A 25,772-nucleotide genomic window follows, 5' to 3' on the forward strand; every position below is an offset into this window, starting at 1 on the left:
AATGAAAGCCCCCAACTATTCTAGAAGGCTCTAAGATTTCCCAGGGATTTCCCAAAGAGGCTACGGAGTGTGACTGGCTGCAAGGATTTCTGCAGCAACCTTTTCCCCAATCTGCGGCCCCCTGGCTTTGACCGTGGGTGGACCGCTAAATGCTTGACTTTATCACCGGAGTGCAGCTGGGAAGTGAGGGAGTCCCTCTCCCACCCCGCCCTTCTCTCCCCCTCCTCGCCTTTCTCTCCAACGAGCCCTCCGTCCTTCTCTACCCTCGCCCCGCCCTTCTCTCCTTGCCCTCCCCTCCCTAGGCCAGCCCCTCTTTTCCTCCTTTCTTCCCTCCTCTACCCCTACCTCTCATGCTCCACCCTTCTGCGCACTTCCCCATCCTTCCGCTTCTGCTCCTCGCCCCGCCCCTTCCTTCGTCACTCGACCCCGCTAGTCCCGCCCCTCTCTTCTGGACTAGCTGCCTATCTTCGCCTGGCGCTTACTCTCTGGTTCCTGCTGGGGTTACCATAGCTACGGTGCACGCAGCAGCTAGGTTTCCCTAGTTGGACCTGGTTGGCGGCAGGGAAGAACCGGCACCATGAGTCACGTAGTGACTATCGAAGAACCCCAGGCCAAGCCCCAGGTGTCTCAAACCCGGTTCGGAGGGAAGTCGGGGGCCTGGGGCAACGTCTCTGCCAGTCGAACGTATGATTTCTTATACGGTAAGGGCGGCTCCAGACCTCCCTCCTGAGTTGTCGACACCTGGGCCAGGTGGGCATCGAGACTGTCCGACCTGGCCGGGAACGCGGCGGACGAAAGACAAGCCACAGGAGGGATCTCTAGCCCGGGTTGTCTGTCGTTGTGTAGGGGCAGCTCCAAGCCCTGCAGGTGGTGGCTCTTGGGCGGGCTGGGGGGAGGAGGCGGTCTCGGAAGCCGCAGGTGCGCTGTGCATCTCAGAGTAGAGAGCAGGGACACCTGATTCTTCTTTACCCTGACAATTTGCACAGCCCTAAGCAATTGTCCTGAATGCCGTTCCTGGCGTTCTGATTTGGAGATTCACTCAACACTCCCTCATTCAAACTGCATAAAATGTCCAATTCGCTGGGCAACTCCAAACTTGTCATTCTGGGTAGGTAAAGAGGTTGTCTCCTCTTTGTTTTTAGGTTTCTCTTTTTATTTGAGCTTATTCTTATCCGTCAAAGTGTTGCTTGTAAACTAGGTCTACTAGGTCCTTTGGGCCAGTAAATCCTCAGTTTATTTAATGCCCTGATTGTTCTTTTATGTTCTGTCCCTTCTACTGGACTATAAATTCCTGAGTTATTTAAGTTCTTGTTCTCTCCATTTTTGTAGCATTCTCAGCACCTTTTTCAGTTCAGTTCAGTCGCTCAGTCGTGTCCGACTTTTTGCGACCCCATGAATCGCAGCAGGCCAGGGCTCCCTGTCCATCACCATCTCCCAGAGTTCACTCAGACCCACGTCCATCGAGTCGGTGATGCCATCCAGCCATCTCATCCTCCACCGTCCCCCTTTCCTCCTGCCCCCAATCCCTCCCAGCATCAGAGTCTTTTCCAATGAGTCAACTCTTCACATGAGGTGGCCAAAGTACTGGAGTTTCAGCTTTAGCATCATTCCTTCCAAAGAACACCCAGGGCTGATCTCCTTTAGAATGGACTGATTGGATCTCCTTGCAGTCCAAGGGACTCTCAAGAGTCTTCTCCAACACCACAGTTCAAAAGCATCAATTCTTTGGCACTCAGCTTTCTTCACAGTCCAACTCTCAGATCCATACATGACCACTAGAAAAACCATAGCCTTGACTAGACGGACCTTTGTTGGCAAAGTAATGTCTTTGCTTTTCAATATGCTATTTAGGTTGGTCATAACTTTCCAGTGCTGGTACATATGTTGGGTGCTATATAATTTGTTATGAATCATTTATTTAATTTACTACTACAATAAATATAATCAGTAAAGCATGGTTTTTCCCCCCAGTTTTGCCCTCGTTACCCTACTTTTAACCGTGTGGTATCTCCTCTGAGAATCCCAGGGTTTCCTTTGGATAAGAGTCTTTAGGGGAGCCATTCCCTGGTGTTGGGAATATGTAATGATTGCTTGCATTTGTGTATGCTTCACAGTTAACAGCATTCTTTTCCAAATCTTACCTTATTTATATACTGTTTTACATTTGACTGAATGTTATGTGAATACCTTGTATCTCTCAAGTGCCTCACTTGAAGTGCCTGCAATACTTTGTCACTTCCCTGAATCTACATTTGTTGATGGCTTAATAGCTACACTATTGCACTGCTAATTATAAAGTCTTTTAAATATGATATATTTTTCCTGCTGCTGCTGCTGCTAAGTCACTTCAGTCGTGTCCGACTCTGGGACCCCACAGATGGCAGCCCACCAGGCTCCCCCGTCCCTGGGATTCTCCAGGCAAGAACACTGGAGTGGCTTGCCATTTCCTTCTCCAATGCATGAAAGCGAAAAGTGAAAGGGAAGTCCCTCAGTCGTGTCCGACCCTCAGCGACCCCATGGACTGCAGCCTTCCAGGCTCCTCCATCCATGGGATTTTTCAGGCAAGAGTACTAGAGTGGGGTGCCATTGCCTTCTCCGAAGATATTTATTTATTGGTTGTGCTGGGTCTTCATTGCTGCATGGGGGCCTTCTCTAGTTGCAGTGTGAGGGCTTCTCATTGCAGTGGTTTCTCTTGTTGCAGAGCATGGGCTCTAGGGACAGGGCCTTCAGTAGTCGTGGCCTGTGGGCTCAGTAGTTGTGGTGCACGGGCTTATTGTCCCATGGCATGTGGGATCTTCCTGGACCAGGAATCAAATCCATGTCCCCTGCATTGCCCGGCAGATTCTTCATCACTGAGCTACCACCGAAGCCCCCAAAATATCTTAAATACTTCTTGGGTTTATCATTTATCATGAGCTCTTTCCTCCTTTCTTTTCTCTCTCTATAGAATAAACAACAAGGACCTACTGTATTTATGTTAATTCCAAACTCCTAATTTATTTCTCCCCTCCCCTCCTCTGCTATCCCCTTTGATAACCATAAATTTGTTTTCTATGTCCATGAGTTTGTCTGTTTTGTAAATAAGTTTATTTGTATTTTTTTAAGATTCTGCACATAAGTGATATGATATTTGTCTTTGATTTACTTAATAGGATATCTCTAGGTCCATCCATGTTGCTTCAAACGGCATTATTTCATTCTTTTTTATGGCTGAGTAATAGTCCATTGTGTGCTTGTATACATATGCATATATATGTTATTTTCTTTATACATCTTCTTTATCCATTCATCTGTTGATAGACATTTAGGTTGCTTCCAGGGCTTGGCCTTTGTAAATAGAGTTGCTGTGAACATTGGGGTGCATGTATCTTTTCAAAGTAGAGTTTTCTCTGGATATATGCCCATGAGTGGGATTGCAAGATCATATAGTAACTCTATTTTTAGGTTTTCTTTTTTTAATGGAACCTCCCTGATCTTCTCCACAGTGGTCGCACCAACTTTCATTCCCACTAACAGTGTAGGAGAGTTTCTTTTTCTTCACTCTCTCTCCAGCATTTATTATTTGTAGGCTTGTTAATAATGGCCATTCTGATGGGAGATGATACCTCACTGTAGTTTTGATTTGCATTTCTCTAATAATTAGTGATATTGAACATCTTTTCATGTGCCTGTGGGCCATCTGTATGTCTTCTTGGAGAAATGTTTTAGGTCTTCTGGCTATTTTTTAATTTTTTTTTTTATATTAAGCTGTATGAGCTGTTGGTATATTTTGGAAACTAATCATTTGTTGTAGCATCATTTAGAAATATTTTCTCCCACTTTGTAGGTTGTTGTTTATGTTTTCCTTTGTTGTGCTAAAGTTTTTAGGCTTAATTAGATACTGTTTATTTCTGTTCCAAAAACATCTTGCTGCAATGTATGTTAGAGTCTTCTGCCCATATTTTCCTCTAGAAGTTTTATCCGGTCTTACATTTAGGGCTTTAATCAATTTGAGTTTATTTTTGTATATGGTATTGAAGAATGTTCTAATTTCATTCTTTTACATGTAGCTGTCCAGTTTTTCTCAGAACCATTTAGTGAAGAGGCTGTCTTTTCTCCATTGTGTATTCTTACCTACTTTTCTTAGATTAATTGGCCATAAGTGTATGGGTTTACCGCTGACTCTGTCCTGTTCAGTTGATCTGTATGTCCGTTTCTGTGTCAGTGTCAGACAGTTTTGATTATGTTAGCTTTGTAATATTGTCTGAAGCCAGAGAATGTGATTTCTCCAGCTCTGTTCTTCTCTCTCAAGATTATTTTGGCTATTCAGGGTCTTTTGTGTTTTCATCCAAATTAAAAATTATTTTGTTCTAATTATGTGAAAATGCCATTGGTAATGTAATAGGGATTGCATTGAATCTGTAGATTCCATTGGGTAGTATGGTCATGTTAACAATATGGATTCTTCCGTTTCAGGAACATGTATATCTTTCCATTTGTTTGTGTCATCTTCAGTTTCTTTCATTAGTGTCCTATAGTTTTCAGAGTAGAGATCTTTTGCCTTCTTAGGTAGGTTTATTCCTAGGTATTTTATTCTTTTTAATGCAATGGTAAATGAAATTGTTTCCTTAATTGTTTCTGATATTTCCTTGTTAGTGTACAGAAATGCAATAGATTTCTATATATTAACTTTTTTTTAAATTTTATTTTATTTTTAAACTTTACATAATTGTATTAGTTTTGCCAAATATCAAAATGAATCCATCACAGGTATACATGTGCTCCCCATCCTGAACCCTCCTCCCTCCTCCCTCCCCATACCATCCCTCTGTGTCGTCCCAGTGCACTAGCCCAAAGCATCCAGTATCGTGCATTGAACCTGGACTGGCATCTCATTTCATACATGATATTTTACATGTTTCAATGCCATTGTATCTAGCAGCTTTATCACACTTACTCATGAGCTCTAGTAGTTTTCTGGTAGTTTCTTTAGGGTTTTCTCTGTGTAGCATCATGTCATATACAAACAGTGACAAATTTTTTTTTTTTAATTTGGATTCCTTTTTAAAAAAAAATACTTATTTTTATTTATTTGGCTGCACTGGGTCTTAGTTGCAGAATGTGATATCTTTTGAATGGTAGCATGCCAACTCTTAGTTGTGGCATGTGGGGTCTAGTTCCCTGACCAGGGATTGAACCCAGGCCCCTTGCATTGGGAGCACAGAGTCTCAGCCACTGGACCACCAGAGAAGTCCCTGGATTCCTTTTCTTTTTCTTCTCTGATTGCCATGACTAGGACATCCAAAACTATATTGAATAAGAGTGGTGAGAGTGAGCATCCTTGTCTTGTTCCTGATCTTAGAGGAAATATTTCAGCTTTTACGTTGTGTATGATGTTAGCTATGGTTTTGTCATATATGGCCTTTGTTATGGTTAGGTAAGTTCCCTCTATGCCCACCTTCTGAAGGGTTTTTTTTTAAATCATAAATGGATATTGAATTTTATAAAAAGTTTTTTCTGAATCTATTGAGATGTTCATATGGCTTTTCAATTTATTAATGTGGTGTATCACATCGACTGATATGCAGATATTGAAAACTCCTTGTATCTCTGGAATAAATCCTAACTTTATTATAGTGCATGATCCTTTTAATGTATTGTTGGAGTCAGTTTGCTGGTATCTTGTTGAGAATTTTTGCATCTATGTTCATTAGTGATATTGGCCTGTAATTTTCTTTTTTTGTGATCTTTCCTGGTGGCTCGGACAGTAAAGAATCTTTCTGCAGTGTGGGGGAACTGGGTTCAATCCCTGGGTCAGGAAGATCCCTGGAAAAGGAAATGGCTACCCATTCCAGTATTCTTGCCTGGAGAATTCCATGGACAGAGGAGCTGAGTCAGACACGACTGAGCGACTAACACTTTCACTTTTTGTTTGGTTTTGGTATCAGGTTGATGGTGGCCTCGTGGAATGAGTTTGGAAATGTTCTTTCTTCTGCAATTTTTGGGAATAGTTTCAGAAGGATAGATGTTAACTTTTCTCTGAATGTTTCATGAAATTCACTTGTGAAGCCATCTGGTCCTGGACTTTTGTTTGTTGGGCTTGTTTTGTTTTTTATTGTTTTTGGCTGTGTCATGAAGCTTGTGGGATCTTAGTGCCCTGACCAGGGATTGAACCCGCACCCTCTGCATTGAAAGGCAAAGTATTAACCACTGGACCACCAGGGAAGTCCCTAAAATACATTTTTTGATCCCCTTCTCTCTTTCTTCTTCTAGAACCCTTATCATGTGTAGGTTGGCACATTTTGTATTATCCCATAGAGTTCGTATGTTGCCTTTACTTTTTTCATTTGTCTTTCCACTATTCTGATTGAGTAATTTACTATTCTGTCTTCCAGATCACTTATCATTCTTCTGTATCCTTTAGTCTGCTATTCATTGCTTCTAGATTGGTTTTTATCTCAGCAATGGAATTGTCTAATTTTGATTGGTTCACCTTTATAGTTTCCATTAATAGTTCCTTGTTACGGTGATCTGCATTTCTATTGATAGGTTTCTTAATTCCTTTAACATTTTTATTATCTTCTCTTTGAACTCAAGGTCTAAACGACTGGTGAGGTCTGTTTCATTATTTGTTCTTTCAGGGCATTTCTCTTGTTCTTTCGATTTGAAATAGTTTCTATGCTTTTTAATTTTACTTACCTTTTTCTGTCTCTCTGAATTTCGGAGAAACCACTCTCCACTGTGGTCTTGAAGGGATGTTTTTATGTAGGGTTGTCCCTGCATAGACTCTGTGTCTCCAGTTCTTTGGTGGGAGACTGATTTTGGTATGGATGCCCACCATGTCTTTCCTCAGGCTGGACTGGTTGTTATCCCCTGGATAAGAAGAAGTGTGGTTGGCTTGTAGCGTCTACAGCCTGTGCTGGATGTGAGGCAGGGCTTCTCAGCTCCATGGCTATCATCATCCTATTGGGAGTAGGGTGTACTCCCCAGTTGTTTGAATAGAAGGCTTGAAGGTTGGGTTTGATCATGCTCTGTAGCCCTTGAGTGTGCACGCTGCCCCAAGGGAGGTGAATCCTGAAGCAAGTAAGGTCTGTGAGGTCACAGAATACCTCTGTCTTACCTGTGGAGACATCCATGCTCAGAAGCAGCCCAAATTCACAACCCTTTCTCTGTTGTATTCATCCCAGATCTAGGACAGGGCTGTGTTGTGCAGTGACTGGGGGTCAGGTGGTTGTGGCTGCAGGAGCTGCTTTGTCACCTGAGATCTGGGCTGCCTCTATGGTGATCTTCTCCCAGTCTTCTCTTTCTGCCCCAGATGTAGTGCTGAGCTGTGGTGTGGAGTGGGTGGAACCACTCCAGCACACCCAGCGTGCTCTTGCTGGGAAATAAACTGCTGCGTACTAGTATCTGCACCCTCTTATGGTGCCACCAGGTATGCATGCTGGCAGTATCTGCCCAGCTAGACCCACCACCCGCCGTGTGCCCATTTATAATGGGGTCTGCAGCTTCCCCAGATCACACCTCAGGCCCTCCGGTCTGTCTCTGCATGGCTAGACCAAGTCTCTGCCCAGATCTCACACTAGTCTGTGGTGCAGACTGAGGGGGCCAGGGCGTTTGCCTGTTTGGGTTGGGAAATGCGGTGAAGTGGCAGCCATCACTTCCGGTGGCTCTCTTGGCCCTGACTGTTAGTGAGCCAGCACACATACGCTCCTTATGAGTAGAGTCCAGCCTTCTTCTGTCTGTCTGTCTCAGTGAATTTCCTAGCAGGCGAGGGGGTTTTTCTTGTCTGTGCAGGATCCCAGGAATGGGATGCCAAAATTGTGGCTTGACCTGCTTGCTCCCCAGAGTGAAGGTCCACCCATGTGGAACTTCTCTTCCTTTCAGATCCCTCCCAGGGATGCAGGTCCCAACCTGATGGCTTTTTTTTTTTTTTCCACATCCTACCTTGCTTCCCAAATGTTGCTAGTGGTAAAGAATCCACCTGCCAATGCAGGAGACTTAAAGAGATGTGGGTTTGATCCCTGGTCAGGAAGATCCACTGGAGGAGGGCATGGCAACCCACTCCATGCCTGGAGAATCCCATGGTCAGAGGAGCCTTGTAGGCTACAGTTCATAGGGTTGCAAAGAGTTGGACATGACTGAAGCGACTTAGCACGCATAGCACCCTTTTGCTGCTGCTGCTAAGTCACTTTAGTCGTGTCTGACTCTGTGTGATCCCACAGACGGCAGCCACCAGGCTCCCCCGTCCCTGGGATTCTCCAGGCAAGAACACTGGAGTGGGTTGCCATTTCCTTCTCCAATGCATGAAAGTGAAAAGTGAAAGGGAAGTCGCTCAGTCGTGTCCGACTCTTAGCAACCCCACGGACCGCAGCCTACCAGACTCCTCCATCCATGGGATTTTCCAGGCAAGTACTGGAGTGGGGTGCCATTGCCTTCTCCGAGCACCCTGTTATGTGGAGCTATTTATTGCAGCTTTGGTTGTTTGTATAGAAGTCCTGCTGCCAGTTTCCAGCTAGTTTTGACTGAGAATTGTTCTACATGTAGATGTATCTTTGATGTGTTTTGGGGGGGAGGGGTGCTCTCTGTCCTCTTATTCCACCATCTTGATCCCCTCGGTTGCTGACTTCTTGAAGTCTTGGTTTCCTTTTCTATAAAATGGAGGCCTTGTGCTTACCTCATTAACTTTTTGAGAATTAAAAGGAATACTGCACATGAAGCTCTCGATACTGTCTAGGAATAAGTAAGTGGTAACCTGGTGATTGCTATTGCTTGGGGCTTCCCTCCGTGGCTCAGTGGTAAAGAATACACTTGCAATGCAGGAGCCACAGGAGATGCGAGTTTGATTCCTGGGTTTGGAAGATTCCCCAGAGGAGAACATGGCACCCCACTCCAGTATTCTTTTTTTTTTTTTTTATATTAATTAATTTATCTTAATTGGAGGCTAATTACTTTATAGTATTGTAGTGGTTTCTGCCATACATTGACATGAATCAGCCATCCACTCCAGTATTCTTGCCTGGAAAATTCCATGGGCAGAGGAGCCTGGCAGGCTAAAGTCCATAGGGTCACAAAGAGTCGGACATGATTGAAGCGACACTGCATACACGCTGTTGCTTGGGCATCTCAAAGGCCTCTCCACTGCCATTTGAGCACTGATTTTGAGCACAGTTGTAGACTATGTTTATTTAACTTACATGCAGAGTACCTCATGAGAAATGCTGGGCTGGTTGAAGCACAAGCTGGAATCAAGATTGCTGGGAGAAATATCAATAACCTGAGATATGCAGATGACACCATCCTTATGGCAGAAAGCAAAGAAGAACTAAAGAGCCTCTTGATGAAAGTGAAGAAGAGGGTGAAAAAGTTGGCTTAAAACTCAACATTCAGAAAACTAAGATCATGGCATCTGGTCCCATCACTTCATGGCAAATAGATGGGAAAGCAATGGAGACAGTGAGAGACTTTATTTTTTTGGCTCCAAAATCACTGCATGATGGTGACTGCAGCCATGAAATTAAAAGACGCTTGCTCCTTGGGAGAAAGGTTATGACCAACCTAGGCAGTATATTAAAAAGCAGAGACATTACTTTGCCAACAAAGGTCCGTCTAGTCAAGCCTATGGTTTTCCAGTAGTCATGTATGGATGTGAGAGTTGGACTGTGAAGAAAGCTGGGTGCCGAAGAATTGATGCTTTTGAACTGTGGTGTTGGAGAAGACTCTTGAGAGTCCTTTGAACTGCAGGGAGATCCAACCAGTCCATCCTAAAGGAAATCAGTCCTGAATATTCATTGGAAGGACTGATGCTGAAGCTGAAACTCCAATACTTTGGCCACCTGATGCAAAGAACTGACTCATTTGAAAAGAACTTGATGCTGGGAAAGATTGAGGGCAGGAGGAGAAGGTGACAACAGAGGATGAGATGGTTGGATGGCAGCACTGACTCAATGGACATGAGTTCAAGTGAACTCCAGGAGTTGGTGATGGACAAGCGAGGCTTGGCCTGCTGCAGTCCATGGGATCGCAGAGTTGGACATGACTGAGCGACTGAACTGAACTGTAGACTATGTTGTAGAATGTATAGTTACAAATCATACAGTATTGTGTCATTGTCTGTAGATTCAAAAATGTTTCTATAGATATCATTTTCATATTCCTTATGGAAATATTAATAAGAGGGGAATGGTTTATTATCCAGACTTAGGGGAAATGTGGGTTAAATTAATTTCAGACGACCAGCACAATTGCAGCCATTAACCCAGTGATATCAAGTTGAGAACTGATGGGAATTGGGCTGATTAGGAATGAAGAGGCCAAATTTTATGCCCTCAAATTATAGGCTATTGAATTTAAAGAGAGAATGAATGCACCTATTTAGACAGAAGAATATAGCTTCAACATCACTAGTATGTTGGAAATAGTATAAGACAAAGTGAAACTTCTATATTCTCTTGTCTCGTGTTTTAAGTGATTTAAGAGGTATCATGGATCCCTGGTTGTGATTGTTTTGTTTGTTTTGGCTAGCTGGGTCTTCACTGTGGTGCACGGGTTTCTCTTGTTGCGAAGCACAGGCTCTAGAACGTGTGGGCTCAGTATGTGCAGTATGCAGGCTCAGTGGTCGCAGCTCATGGGCTTCTCTAGTTGTGGTGCATGGGCTCAGTTGTCCCACAGCATGTGGGATCTTAGTTCCCAGACCAGGGATTGAACCCACGTCCCCTGCATTGGAAGGTGGATTTTCGACCACTGGACCACCAGGGAAGTCCTCAATGGTTGTGATCGTGCTGTTCGTCTGAAATTGGGTAACTGAGGAAGTAACTAAGTTCTGGAAATTGACAAATCATCTAAATTCAAGAGACTTAATTCTAAACCACAATAACAATTTAATAATTTCTGCAGAGAAATATACATTACCAAGATGTCTAGACTAGTTCAAGGTATTTGCCTAGACATATCTACTTGAGAAATCAAGTCTATATCTGAAGATTGCTTGTGAATTTAATGTCAAATTGTTTGATTTTTAAGTGATAGTAAAATCAATCATGAATATTCATTGTCACTTTAAAGGTATACCTAACAAACACATACTTACAGCAACAGGGCAATCTTATTTGAACTTGGAGGAAATAACTTAATTCCATTTTAAGGGGTGAATTCTAAAAATAGCTGATCTTATTTATGTCTTACTGGAGAATGACATTTTCTTACGCTGTCTACCAGCTCTGGGTGATACACTGTTAAGTTTGTATCTTCCCTGTGAACTGAAGATGGGAGGTAGTGCCCAAAGTTATTGTTTCTTTCCCTTGGAAATGGGTGTAGTGTCTGTGTATACATGGTCCTTCCTCTTAGAGTATTTCCAGAGATATCCAGACCCAGAAGGTGGTTTGTTCATAAGAGAGGAGAGCCTGTTGAGGTTATGATGCTTGAAACATGTTCAGCCTTCTTTTTGCATTCCAATTCTATTCACTGACGTTGGAGTATAGAGACATCACTTGCATCTCACAGACTCTCACTAATGGTGAGTAATAGAGCTATGAGCCTCTGCAGAGTTAGATGATATCTGAATTTTCTAATTTGTTTTCCAATTAAGAAATTACATTTCTTTACTGTTTTTCTCTCCCTGGGAGTAGATATGTGCTAGATTTGTGGTCTTCCTTATACTGCTTTATTGTTTATTTCACAGACCCGTTGTTTATTGTATCAAGTGAGAAAGACCACAACCAGGCAAATATTCAGGCCACCGTGATTCGAAGCAAACTGGTAGGTCTTATTCATCTGCTAAGACAGCCTAATGAACCTGAACCATCTAGTTTGGCTAACTGTGCTGATCAAATTTTCTAATCACCAAATCTCCACTGGATTTTATATTCTGCAGAAATTTTTTTGCCATGGTTACCAGGGGACAAGATGTTTTAATACTTGTGGCCCAATGTGAGGATTAACTAATAGTGAATAAAGGACTCACGGTAACCTAAATTATTTCAATGAGAAAAGTAATAGATAGCTGTGTTGAAAAAATTCCAGTAGTGCAAAAGCATATATGGTATAAAATAAATGCTACCCTTAGCCGTTTTCACATAATCACCCCTTGTCATCAGTTTCTTCAGTATCCTTCTAGAGATAGGCTATACATATACCAATAGCCTATGCCATATAGACGGTTTTGTACCTTTCAAAAGTTTGCAGTAGTAAAATACTTTAGAAAATCTGGTATAATTTTGTCCTTTTCCCCTCTGCCCTCCTGTCTTAACATTAGAGAAGAGTTCCCAGGTTTAGAACCATGTTCAGCAGCTTGTTCCATTATCCGAGATATTCTGTTTATTGGAGCAAGGCGGATCCTGTTCCATCGTTCATCAGTCGGGATTGGAAGCGACACGAGCAAAGGCACAGGGAGGCCCTCCAGCAACTTGCCGCGTGAGTGTCAGGCGGCTCCAGCTGCTATTCATGTGTTTGATAGATGCATTTTTCTTCTTAAAAAGTTTTGTTTATTCACTCTGTATTATTTTAATATGTACAGTTGTGATGTCATACCTAGACCAGTTGAGCTTAAATTCTCTTTCTTAACCCCTTTGACCAAAACAATCTGGATTCGGGAGCAACAGTTATAGGTTTATTGGTTAGTACTAGGTTGGTACAAAAGTAATTGTGATTTCAGACTGTGAATTTTAAATTATTAAAATGAGGCTCAAACACATCTTTATTAATTAAAATAGGAACCATTACAGTCAACACATCTGTGCCAATGAGAAATGAGTTGGTTTGTTCCTATAGCGCAAAAATACATGTTTCAGGATTTGATGAACTCTTGGAAAGCATTTTCTGCCTTCTGCTGGTTGTGGAAGCGTTTTCCTGGCAAAAAGTTGTCGAGATGCTTGAAGAAGTGGTAGTTGGTTGGAGAGAGGTCAGGTAAATATGGCAAATGAGGCAAAACTTTATAGCCCAATTTGTTCAACTTTTGGATTGCTGGTTGTGAAACTTGCAGTCAGGCATTGTGGAGAATTGGGTCCATTCTGTTGACCAATAGTGGCTGCAGGTGTTGCAGTTTTTGGTGCATTTCATTGATTTGCTGAGCATACTTCTCAGCTGTAATGGTTTTGCTGGGATTCAGAAAAATGTACTGGATCAGACAGACAGCAGACCACCAAAACAATGACCATGACTTTTTTTTGGTGCACGTTTGGTTTTGGGAAGTGTTTTTGGAGCTTCTTCTCCGTCCAGCCACTGAGCTAGTTGTTGCCAGTTGTTTCATAAAAATCCACTTTTTGTCACGTGTCATAATCCGATCAAGAAGTGGTTCAGTGTTGCATAGAATAAGAGATGACGTTTCAAAACGATGGTTTTTTTTGATTTGCAGTCAGTTCATAAGGCACCGTTATCAAGCTTTTTCACATTTCCAATTTGCTTCAAATGCCAAATGACCATAGAAAGGTTGATGTTGAGTTCTTAGGCGGCTTCTTATGTAGTTGTATGAGGATCAGTTTTGATGATGGCTCTCAGTTGGTCATTGTCAACTTCGGATGACCGACTACTATGCTCCTCATCTTCAAGGCTCTTGTCTCCTTGGCAAAACTTCTTTAATCACCATTGCACTATATGTTTGTTAGCGGTTTCTGGGCCAAATGCATTGTTGATGTTGCTAGTTTCCTGCCCTGCTTTATGACCCATTTTGAACCTGAATAAGAATATTGCTTGAATTTGCTTTTTGTTTAACATCATTTCTGTAGTCTAAAATAAATATAAAATAAACAGCAAGTGATAAGCCATTAGCAAAAGAAAATATAAAGCAAGAAATGAGCATTAAAATGATGTATAACATGATCACAGTCCAGTATCAAATGGCAAAGTTCAACAGTGCAAAACTGCAGTTACTTTTGCACCAACCTAATAGGTGTTCTCCAAAGGTTACAGTATATATTACATGATAACTTAGCACCAAAGGTAGAGGTGACTGCATTTGTAATTTCTTTGATCCATCTTAGAAATTGCAGGTGTACTTTTCTGCTAGTATCCAAGTACACTTTTTGGAGACCTGCAACCAAAGCACCTTCAGCAATAGGTCTGTCAAATTCCTTATTCGTTTAAAGAATATTTGCAAGTTCATACATAGTAAATTTCTTTTAAAATGCTACCTTACAGCCTAGAATTCATGCTTCCTTAGAAAAAGGATCTTTGATATTTTTGTCTGATTATTCTTCCAGATAAAACTCAAAATCCTTTTTTGCACATTAAAATTCTCTAAAAACTTTTGGCATTCTTACTGGGATCAAATTAAAGCTATAAAGTAATTTAGGAAGAACTGGTATTTTTATAATATTAATCTTTCAATAAAGAAACAGGACTATATTATAATTTCTGTAGCAATAAAGATTTGTAATTTCTTTTAACAAATTAAAAAAAAATTTGTTTTTTTAAATTTTGTAATTCTCATGCACTGTTAACTAAAAATGAGCATTTTTGTATGTGGAATTTCATAAATTTACTCATTTATTAGCTTTCAGCTCCTCTTGTTGGCTCCTGGTTTCCTGGCTCAGGAAAAGTGATTATTGTAATCTGAGATGTAGGACAATAAGACACATGTTATAGAAGACTTTGCTCTCAGTCTCAGGTGTTTCTCCTACTTTATAGACATATAAATACAAAATAGGGGCTTCCCAGGTGGTGCTAGTGGTAAAGAATCTGTCTGCCAATGCAGGAGATGCAAGAGACATGGCTTTGATCCCTGGGGTGGGAAAATTCCCTGGAGTAGAAAGTGGCAACCACTCCAGTATTCTTGCCTGGAAAACTTCATGGACAGAGGAGCCTGGTGGGCTATAGTCCATGGGATCACAAAGAGTGAAGACACGATTTAGCAACTGAGAATGAATAGGAAATAAAAATTATATTTGGAAATAATATGTTCGACTTGAATAATGTTTTCCTGCTTCGTTTTAGAATTGATGCTTCTTTTCAGATGCCTAAAGAAGTTTATGAAGATCCTGATGTTACTGGAAAGAATCGCTATAAATATTTTGAAAGGTAGGAAATAATTACTGATGAATATGAGCCCTAATATTATTAGAGACCGCTTTGTAATAATGATAGCAGCTCTCATATTTAAGTCATGCAGTACACCAGGTGTCACTTTTTAAGTGCTTTATATATATAACATCAATTTTCAGAACAGAAATATAGGATAGGATATATTATCTCCATTTTACCAGTTAGGAAGCTGAGACCAAAAGAGGAGAAGTAAATTGCTCAAGGTTACTTTATTATGAATTAGCAAGTGTAGAGCTGGGATTCCAACTAAGTCTGCCTGACTTTAGAGATACTAATTGCAAATAAGAATGTATCTTTGAGAACAAAATGAAGTCATCAAATGAGGTGAGATAGAGCAAAGACACCATGACAGCTATAGTGCAGGGAAAAGTGTTAAAAGAGGGCAGATAGGTGACATTTGCTGTCTTTGTGTGAATGTTACCGAAACCACATGATCAAAAGATTCACCTTGTTTCATTCGTGATGAATACACACATGTGATAATCATACACTCAGATTAGATAAAAATAAGATGCGGATTTCCCTCTAGGTCCTATCTGAGTTAGCAAAATAGCTAACTCGGATGTATAACTTGATGTCATACCTACCTAAGTTCATTTGAGAAAGTCAATTTGTAATGCGCATTATTTATGAACAACCTCCTTATGGGTGTTTTATGATGCTGAGTTTTTCAGAAGAATGAAATTCTTTACATAGTATACTCAGTTCCTAGACTTTCGGGGGTCGGGTCTAAAGTAAATAATTGGAAATTTCAGAATATCTCAGAGAACTTGAGAAGTTGCTGGGAACTAATGACCAGCTGAAGCCTAAGTATAGGGCACTGTTTCTCAGGTGTGGCTTGATTCCCATCTGCAGCAAACACATGGGGATGTTTATTACAAATGCAGATTAATTGGCTCTACCTTGTATCCACTGAGTGCTGGGCTAGACCTGTGGATTTGAATTTTAAACAAGAATCTTCCCACTCCCACCCACTCCAGCGTTCTTGCCTGGAGAATCCCAGGGACGGGGGAGCCTGGTAGGTGCCATCTCTGGGGTCGCACAGATTCGGACACGACTGAAGCGACTTAGCAGCAGCAGCTTCCCACTCCCCAGTGATTTTGTGTGTGCCAAAGTTTGAGAACTGCTGATATATAAAGTATTCAAACTCACTGATTTTAAGGGACAAATATTGGCAGTGGCAGGAAACTCAGCAAACACACAATGCAAAAGTCCCACGTTTGTGTTTTCCTTTCTTCCCCAGGCCTTTCCTTCCATTTTATCAGCAGATGCCATTCAATGTTGTTTTTGCATCAACCAGGTAAGTAACCATTATTTTAAAACTTTTTTCCAGTTTATTTTTTTTATTATTTGCTTCCATATTTGTTTCTAGAAGATAGTTCTCTGAATCATTATTTTTAAAGAATGGATCATAAACCATTAGAACATTTTCTAGTGGTCATTAGCAGCATTTTAAAAAACAAAATAGAAAATAACCAAAAGCATCAGATGTATTGAGGGTAGTTGTGTTTTTGCTTATAACTTTTGATTTAAATAGATAAATGTATATGTTCGTAGGTATATAATGGTTATGGTATGTAGTGTATTTTTGATTATGAGTTATGGTAAAAATGAAAGTTGAAAGTGCTCTAAATGTTCTCTTTTGCTTCTCTGAAATGTACTTATTTGACAACAGTTCTTCAACGTTTGATCAAGAAAACCAGTGAAAATATTTTTTAATAGTAGAATTTATAATTTAATCATCTGATGGACACAAGGCAGTGTGCTATATACAAAGAAACATACACCATGGTGTCTGTCCCACAAAGGAATGTGAACCAAGGTGAAAAGAAAGGAAAGGACAAGAGCTGAATCTGGGATTATTGTGCAGTTCCCTGGTCTTTTGTTTCAGGGCAAGATAGCAGGTTTGGTAAAGTGTCCCATTAAAAAACTAATTTTTGCTATACTCTTTTCCATATCAATATAACTTAATGTTCCTATAAGAGAAGAAAATCCAAGGTATTCATGAAATGAATGAGAAGATAAATGTTTTTTAAGGCCTAAGATTTCTGAATAGAAATAGGTCTGGACTTTCAAACATACTTTTAAAAGGTATGGTTACTCTTAATGATACAGCATCTTATATAAATAGGATATATGTTATCAAAGGTCTGTAATCCATGCCAATTATGATTCCAGTTTCTCCTCAAATTTTTTAAGACTATGTATGGATTTCTTTGGCTCTTATATGGATGTAGGGAAGATGCTTTGCTTATTGTAGCAATATTTTTGGGGATCAGTCTCCTAAAGCAAAGGAAATAAAACCGAAAATAAATAGAATGTAATAAACTTAAAAGCTTTTGCACAGTAAGGGAAACTGTTGACAGTGTGAAAAGATAGCCCACTGAATGGGAGAAAATATTGGCAAATGATATGACCCATAAAAGGTTAATATCCAAAATATATAAACAGCTCATACAACATAAAAAAATCCCAAACAACCCGATTAAAAAATGTGCAGAAGACCTGAATAGACATTTCTCCAAAGAGGACATGCAGATGGCCAATAGGCACATGAAAAGATGTTCAACATTGCTAATCCATCAAAACCATAAGGAGATGTTATTTCATACCTGTCAGAATGGCTGTCTTCAAAAAGAACATGAATAACAAATGTTGGCAAGGATGTGGGGAAAAGGGAATCTTTATCTGCTGTTGGTGGGAATGTAAACTGGTGCAGTCACTGTGGAAAATAGTATGGCGGTTTCTCAAAAAACTGAAAATAGAATAACCATATAATGCAACAATTCCACTCCTGGGTATATGTCTGAAAAAAAATACCCACTATTTTGAAAAGATACATGCACCCCAATGTTCATAGCAGCATTATTCACCATTGCCAAAATTTGGAAGCAACTCATGTGTCCATCAACAAATGAATGGATAAAGAAGATGTGGTTTATATATGCAGTGGGCTATTAGCCATAAAAAAGAATGAAATTTTTCCACTTGGAACAACATGGATGATTTAGAAAATATGCTAAGTGAAGTTAGCAAAAGACAAATGCTGTATGATATTACTTTATTTGTGGAGTCTAAAAAATACAACAAACTAGTGAATGTAACAAAAAAGAAATAGACTCACAGATTTAGGGTACAAACTGGTGGTTAGCAGTGGGGAAAGGGAAAAAGGGAAGAACAATGCAGGAATAGGGGGTTAAGAAATACAAACTATAATATATATTATATAAAATAAGCTACAAGGATATAGTGTACAACACAGGAAATATAGCCAATATTTTATAACTATAAATGGAATATAACATTTAAAAATTGTGAAATACTATATTGTATTTGTTGTTGTTCTGTTGCTAAGTTGTGTCCAACTCTTTGTAACGCCATGGGCTACAGCACGCCAGGCTTCACTGTCCTTTCACTATTTCCTTGTGTTTGCTCAGACTCATGTCCATTGAGTCAGTGATGCCATCCAACCATCTCATCCTCTGTCACCCACTTCTCCTCCTGCCCTCAATCTGTAAGTTCTTGGTTCACGTGCTGATGAAGCCTAGCTTGAAGGATTTTGAGCATAATCTTGCTAGCATGTGAAATGAGTGCAATTATACGATAATTTGAACACTCTTTGGCATTGCTCTTCTCTTAGGGATTGGAATGGAAACTGACCTTTTCCAGTCCTGTGGCCCCTGCTGAGTTTTCCAAATTTACCAGCGTATTGAGTGAAGCACTGTTAAAGCACTACTAAAGCATCATCTTTTAGGATTTGAAGTAACTCAGCTAGAATTTCATCACCTCCACCAGCTTTATTTTTAGTGATGCTTTGTAAGGTCCACTTGACTTCACACTCCAGGATGTCTGGCTCTAGGTGAGTGACCACACCATTGTGGTTATCCAGGTCAAAGACCTTTTTTGTACAGTTCTTCTGTGTATTCTTGCCACCTCTTCTTAATGTCTTCTGCTTCTGTTAGCTCCTTGCCATTTCTGTCTTTTATTGTGCCCATCTTTGCATGAAATGGTCCCTTGGTATCTCCATCTTGAAGAGATCTCTTGTCTTTCTCTTTCTGTTGTCTGCCTCTGTTTCTTTTCATTGTTCATTTAAGAAGGCTTTCTTTTTTCTCCTTACTATTCTCTGAAACTTTGCATTCAGTTGGGTATATCTTTCCCTTTATCCTTGGCCTTTTGCTTCTCTTTTCCCAGGTATCTGTATGGCCTCTTCAGACAATCACTTTGACTTCTTGCATTTCTTTTTCTTGGGGATAGTTCTGGTCACCACCTTCTATAAACAATGTGCCGAACCTCCATCCATACTTCTCAGGCACTCTTGTCCACCAGATCTAATCCCTTAAATCTATTTGTCACCTCCACTGTATAATCATAAGGGATTTGATTTAGGGCATACCTGAATGGCCTAGTGGTTTTCCCTGCTTTCTTCAATTTGAGCCTGAATTTTGCAGTAAGGAGCTGATGATCTGAGTCACAGTCAACTCCAGATTTTGTTTTTGCTGACTGTTTAGAGCTTCTCCTTCTTTGGCTGCAAATAATATAATCAGTCTGATTTCGGTATTGATCGTCTGGTGATGGCCATGTGTAGAGTCATTTCTTGTGTTGTTGAAAGAGGATATTTGCTATGACCAGCGTGTTCTTTTGGCAAAGCTCTGTTAGCCTTTGTCCTACTTCATTTTGTATTCCAAGGCCAAACTTGCCTTTTACTCTAGGTATCTCTTGGCTTCCTATTTTTGCATTCCAGTCCTTGTGATGAAAAGGACATCTTTTTTTGGTGTTCTGGAAGGACTTGTAGGTCTTCATAAAAATGTTCAACTTCATCTTCTTCAGCATTAGTGGTTGGGGCGTAGACTTGGATTACTGTACTGCTGAATGGTTTGCTTTAGAAATGAACTGAGATCATCCTGTAATTTTTGAGATTACCCCCAAGTACTGCATTTTGGATTCTTTTGTTGACTCTGAGCTACTCCATTCCTTCTAAGGGATTCTTGCCCACCTATAACATGTTATACATCAACTATACTTCAGTAAAAATGTTAAAAAAAGAAAATAAATGGATAGAGGAAAATATAGCTTGCTAACACTAAAAGAAAGCAATAGTAGCTATAATAATTTCAGACAGAGCAGACCTCAAGGAATATTATCAGGGATAAAGAGAGGCATTATGTAATGAAAAAGAGGTCAGTTCTCCAAGAAAACATAATAATCCTTAATGTATATATACCTAATGACAGAGTGTCAGACTGCGTGTGACAAAAACTAATAGAATTACAAGAAGTAAATGAATTCACTGTCACAGTGGGGGGCTTCAATACCCTCATGTACAAAGCGGATACATCTAACAGGCAGAAAGTCAGTAAGGCCCTAGCATACCATTTATCAGCCGGATATAATTGCTATCTATAGACTACTTGAAACAAAACAAAACAAAATGCAGTACTTGGATGCAGTCTCAAAAATGACAGGATGATCTCTGTTCATTTCCAAGGCAAACCATTCAGTATCACAGTACTCCAAGTCTATGCCCCAACCTGTAATGCTGAAGAAGCTGAAGTTGAACGGTTCTGTGAACACCTACAAGACCTTTTAGAACTAACACCCAAAAAAGATGTCCTTTTCAATATAGGGGACTGGAATGCAAAAGTAGGAAGTCAAGAAACACCTGGAGTAACAGGCAAATTTGGCCTTGGAATACAGAATGAAGCAGGGCAAAGACTAATAGAGTTTTGCCAAGAAAATGCACTGGTCATAGCAAACACCCTCTTCCAACAACACAAGAGAAGACTCTACACATGGACATCACCAGATGGTCAACACCAAAATCAGATTGATTATATTCTTTGCAGCCAAAGATGGAGAAGCTCTATACAGTCAGCAAAAACAAGACCAGGAGCTGACTGTGGCTCAGATCATGAACTCCTTATTGCCAAATTCAGACTTAAATTGAAGAAAGTAGGGAAAACCACTAGACCATTCAGGTATGACCTAAATCAAATCCCTTATGATTATACAATGGAAATGAGAAATAGATTTAAGGGCCTAGATCTGATAGATAGAGTGCCTGATGAACTATGGACGGACGTTCATGACATTGTGCAGGAGACAGGGATCAAGACCATCCCCGTGGAAAAGAAATGCAAAAAAGCAAAATGGCTGTCTGAGGAGGTCTTACAATACCTGTGAAAAGAAGAGAGGCGAAAAGCAAAGGAGAAAAGGAAAGATATAAGCATCTGAATGCAGAGTTCCAAAGAATAGCAAGAAGAGATAAGAAAGCCTTCCTTAGTGATCAATGCAAAGAAATAGAGGAAGACAACAGAATGGGAAAGACTAGAGCTCTCTGCAAGAAAATTAGAGATACCAAGGGAACATTTCATGCAAAGATGGGCTCGATAAAGGACAGAAATGGTATGGACCTAACAGAAGCAGAAGATATTAAGAAGAGGTGGCAAGAATACACAGAAGAACTGTACAAAAAAGATCTTCATGACCAAGACAATCACGATGATGTGATCACTCACCTAGAGCCAGACATCGTGGAAAGTGAAGTCAAGTGGGCCTTAGGAAGCATCATTATGAACAAAGCTAGTGGAGGTGATGGAATTCCAGTTGAGCTATTTCAAATCCTGAAAGATGATGCTGTGAAAGTGCTGCACTTAATATGCCAGCAAATTTGGAAAACTCAGCAGTGGCCACAGGACTGGAAAAGGTCAGTTTTCATTCCAATCCCTAAGAAAGGCAATGCCAAAGAATGTTCAAACTACCCCACAATTGCACTCATCTCACACGCTAGTAAAGTAATGCTCAAAATTCTCCAAGCCAGGCTTCAGCAAGATGTAAACCGTGAACTTCCTGATGTTCAAGCTGGTTTTAGAAAAGGCAGAGGAACCAGAGATCAAATTGCCAACATCCGCTGGATCATAGAAAAAGCAAGAGAGTTCCAGAAGAACATCTGTTTCTGCTTTATTGACTATGCCAAAGCCTTTGACAGTGTGGATCACAATAAACTGTGGAAAATTCTGAAAGAGATGGGAATACCAGAGCACCTGACCTGCCTCCTGAGAAACCTGTATGTAGGTCAGGAAGCAACAGTTAGAACTGGACATGGAACAACAGACTGGTTCCAAATAGGAAAAGGAGTATGTCAAGGCTGTATATTGTCACTGTACTTATTTAACTTCTATGCAGAGTACATCATGAGAAACACTGGACTGGAAGAAGCACAAGCTGGAATCAAGATTGCCAGGAGAAATATCAATAACCTCAGATATGCAGATGATACCACCCTTATGGCAGAAAGTGAAGAGGAACTAAAATGCCTCTTGATGAAAGTGAAAATGGAGAGTGAAAAAGTTGGCTTAAAGCTCATCATTCAGAAAACAAAGATCATGGCATCTGGTCCCATCACTTCATGGGAAATAGATGGGGAAACAGTGGAAACAGTGTCAGACTTTATTTTTGGGGCTCCAAAATAACTGCAGATGGTGATTGCAACCATGAAATTAAAAGACGCTTACTCCTTGGAAGAAAAGTTATGACCAACCTAGACAGCATATTCAAAAGCAGAGACATTACTTTACCAACAAAGGTCTGTCTAGTCAAGGTTATAGTTTTTCCAGTGGTCATGTATGGATGTGAGAGTTGGACTGTGAAGAAAGCTGAGCGCCGAAGAATTGATGCTTTTGAACTGTGGTGTTGGAGAAGACCTTTGAGAGTCCCTTGGACTGCAAGGAGATCCAACCAGTCCATTCTGAAGGAGATCAGCCTTGGGATTTCTTTGAAAAGAATGATGCTAAAGCTGAAACTCCAGTACTTTGGCCACCTCATGCGAAGAGTTGACTCATTGGAAAAGACTCTGATGCTGGGAGGGATTGGGGGCAGGAGGAGAAGGGGACGACAGAGGATGAGATGGCTGGATGGCATCACTGACTCGATGGACATGAGTTTGAGTGAACTCCGGGAGTTGGTGTTGGACAGGGAAGCCTGGCATGCTGTGATTCATGGGGTCGCAAAGAGTCGGACAAGACTGAGCGACTGAACTGAACTGGTAGACTACTTATTCAACAACAATAGAGTATACATTCTTCTGAAGCTCACACAGAACATTCACCAAGATAAACCACATTCTGGACCATTAAACATACTTTAATAAATGTAAAAACACAGAAGTTATCTTCTCTCAGATCATAGTGGTGTTAAACTAGAAATTAAAAACAGAGAGATAACTGAAAACCCCCAAATATATGGATATTAAACAATACATTTCTAAATAGCATGGTTAAAGCAGACGTTTCAAGAGAAATTTTAAAATATTTTAAACTTATGAAAATGACAATGTAAATTATGAAAACTTGTGGAATGAAATGAAAGCAGTGCTTAGTGGGAAATTTATAGCATTGAATGCATGTATTAGAAAAAAAGAGATCTAAATCAATCATATAAGCTTCCACTTTGAGAAACTAGAAAAAGAAGAGCAAATTACATCCAAAGCAAGCAGAAGAAAAGAAATAAGAAATCAATGGACTTGACCAAGGAAATTGATAGAAAAAGTAAATGAAACCACAGAGTTCTTTGAAAAGCTCACAAAAACTGGTAAGTCTCTAGGCAGACTAAGAGAAAAAGAGAGGGGACACAAATTACTAACATCAGAAATGAAAAAGGATCACTACAGATCCTATGGCATTAAAAAGATAATAAAGGAATATTGTGATTAACTATTTGCCTACAATAGAGTTGATAATGTAGATGAAAAGGGCTAATTACTTGAAATACAACTTGCCAGAACTCAGAAGAAATAGGAGATCTGAATAGGCCTTTATCTATTAAACTTCTTTGAAGTGATAATTAATAGCTTTCTAAAACATAAAGCACCAGGCCTGGATGGGGTCTGCTGGTGATTCTACCAAACATTCAAGGAAGAAATTATACCATTCTCTACAATCTCTTTCAGGTAGTAGAAGCTCACTCATTCTGTAAGGGCAGCATTACCCTAATACCAAAATCAGACAAAGACATTAAGAAAGAAAGAAAGATAGTGCTAAGTCATGTACCTCTCTTGAGATCCCATGAAGTGTAGCCTGCCAGGCTCCTCTGTCCATGGGCTTCTCCAGGCAAGAATACTGGAGTGAGTTGCCATAAAGAAAACTACAAACCAACATCCCTCATAAATGTAGGCATGGAAATCCTCAACAAAGTATTAGCAAATCAAATCCAACAATGTATAATAAGAGTTATACACCACATTTTAAAATCAGTTAATGTAATGGGTCATGTCAACAGATTGAAAAAGAAAGATCACATGATCATATTAATAGAGGCAGAAAAACTATTTGACAGTACCTGATACCCTTCATGACAAAAAAACTCCCAGTTAACTAGAATTAGAGAGGAACATTTTCAACCTTATGAAGAATGTGTACCAAAAACCTACCTCATACTTAATGGTGAAAAACTCAGTTTTTCCACTACAGTCAGGAAAAAGGCAAGGATGTCTCCTCTCACCACTCCCTTTCAGCATCATACTGGAAATAAGACAAGAAAAATAAAAGATACACAGATTGGAAAGGAAGCAATAAAACTCCCTCCCCCGAGGCATTTTATTTGTATGTATTAGATCCCTAGAAAAAGAATCCAAGGATTTTCCCTGCTGTGTGTTTTCATCTTGCTTCTTCATGGTCCATTGATGCCAGTTGAGGTTGTCAGTACAACGAAACCAAACTGCCGGGATGGGAGCAGGTTATTCTGCCATTTTTCTAGATTTTTGAGTTGCGCATCAAATCTGGGGCTGATCACTCCACACTTACGGACGTGGCATTTGCCTCTCTTTTCGGCATTGTTGATACTCTTGAGAGCGTCAGCCAGGACACTCATGTGCACCATTCTGGCGGCATGGAAAGATGGTGGAAAGAGCAGCGATAAAACTTTTAGCAGGTGGCATGTTCGTCTTTGTAGAAAATCAGAATGAATTGGCTTAAAAAAAATAAGTGGGGTTAATAAGTGAATAAGTGATTATAGCAAGGTTGTAGGATACAAGGTTAGTATACAAAAGTCAGCTCTTTTCCTATATACCTGTATAGAACAAGTGGAATTTGAAATATAAAACACAATGCCATTTACATTAGCATCAACAAATGAAATACTTAAGTATAAATTTAATAAAATACAAGATCTATTTAAGGAAAACTATAACACTTCAGTGGAAGAAATCAAAGAAGAACTATAAATAAGTGGAGAAATATTCCATGGTTGTCGATGGGAAGATTCAGTGGTGTCAGTATGTCAGGTCTCGGAGGAGGCAATGGCACCCCACTCCAGTTCTCTTGCCTGGAAAATCCCATGGACGGAGGAGCCTGGTGGGCTGCAGTCCATGGGGTCGAAAAGAGTAGGACACGACTGAGCGACTTCACTTTCACTTTTCACTTTCATGCATTGGAGAAGGAAACGGCAACCCACTCCAGTGTTCTTGCCTGGAGAATCCCAGGGACGGGGGAGCCTGGTGGGCTGCCGTCTCTGGGGTCGCACAGAGTCGGACACGACTGAGATGACTTAGCAGCAGCAGCAGCAGCAGCATGTCAGGTCTTCCCAGTTTGAAGTACAGAGTCCAGGTAGTCTCAACCAAAATTCCTGCAAGTTATTTTGTGGATATTGACAAAGTGATTCTAAAGCTTACCTGAATAAGCAAAAAACCTGAGAATAAGCAGCACAGTATTAGAGAAGGACAGAGTTGGAGGACTGACACAACCTGACTTCAAGCTATTATAATCAAG

At 40.4% G+C, this 25,772-nt stretch overlaps 1 protein-coding gene across 11 annotated transcripts in view; it reads left to right on the plus strand.

Annotated features, from left to right (window-relative positions):
* The first annotated feature begins 436 nt into the window (after positions 1-436).
* The window catches only part of CFAP91 (cilia and flagella associated protein 91), a 113,091-nt gene continuing 87,755 nt past the window's right edge, over positions 437-25,772 (plus strand). For 4 of the 11 annotated variants that reach the window (XM_019986589.2, XM_070788541.1, XM_070788536.1 and 1 more), the window contains exons 1-5: positions 438-701; positions 11,657-11,733; positions 12,230-12,387; positions 14,905-14,988; positions 16,256-16,312. In XM_019986589.2, the coding sequence (XP_019842148.2) occupies positions 578-701; positions 11,657-11,733; positions 12,230-12,387; positions 14,905-14,988; positions 16,256-16,312 (500 nt within the window). In that variant the 5' untranslated portion in view covers positions 438-577. Of the gene's footprint in view, positions 702-9,179; positions 11,492-11,656; positions 11,734-12,229; positions 12,388-14,904; positions 14,989-16,255; positions 16,313-18,711; positions 18,872-25,772 lie in introns of those variants that run through there. The other 7 variants (XR_002183605.2, XR_011566450.1, XR_011566451.1 and 4 more) reach the window with 5 other exon arrangements.

Source organism: Bos indicus, chromosome 1, assembly GCF_029378745.1.
Source record: "Bos indicus isolate NIAB-ARS_2022 breed Sahiwal x Tharparkar chromosome 1, NIAB-ARS_B.indTharparkar_mat_pri_1.0, whole genome shotgun sequence".
Taxonomy (NCBI): Eukaryota; Metazoa; Chordata; class Mammalia; order Artiodactyla; family Bovidae; genus Bos; species Bos indicus.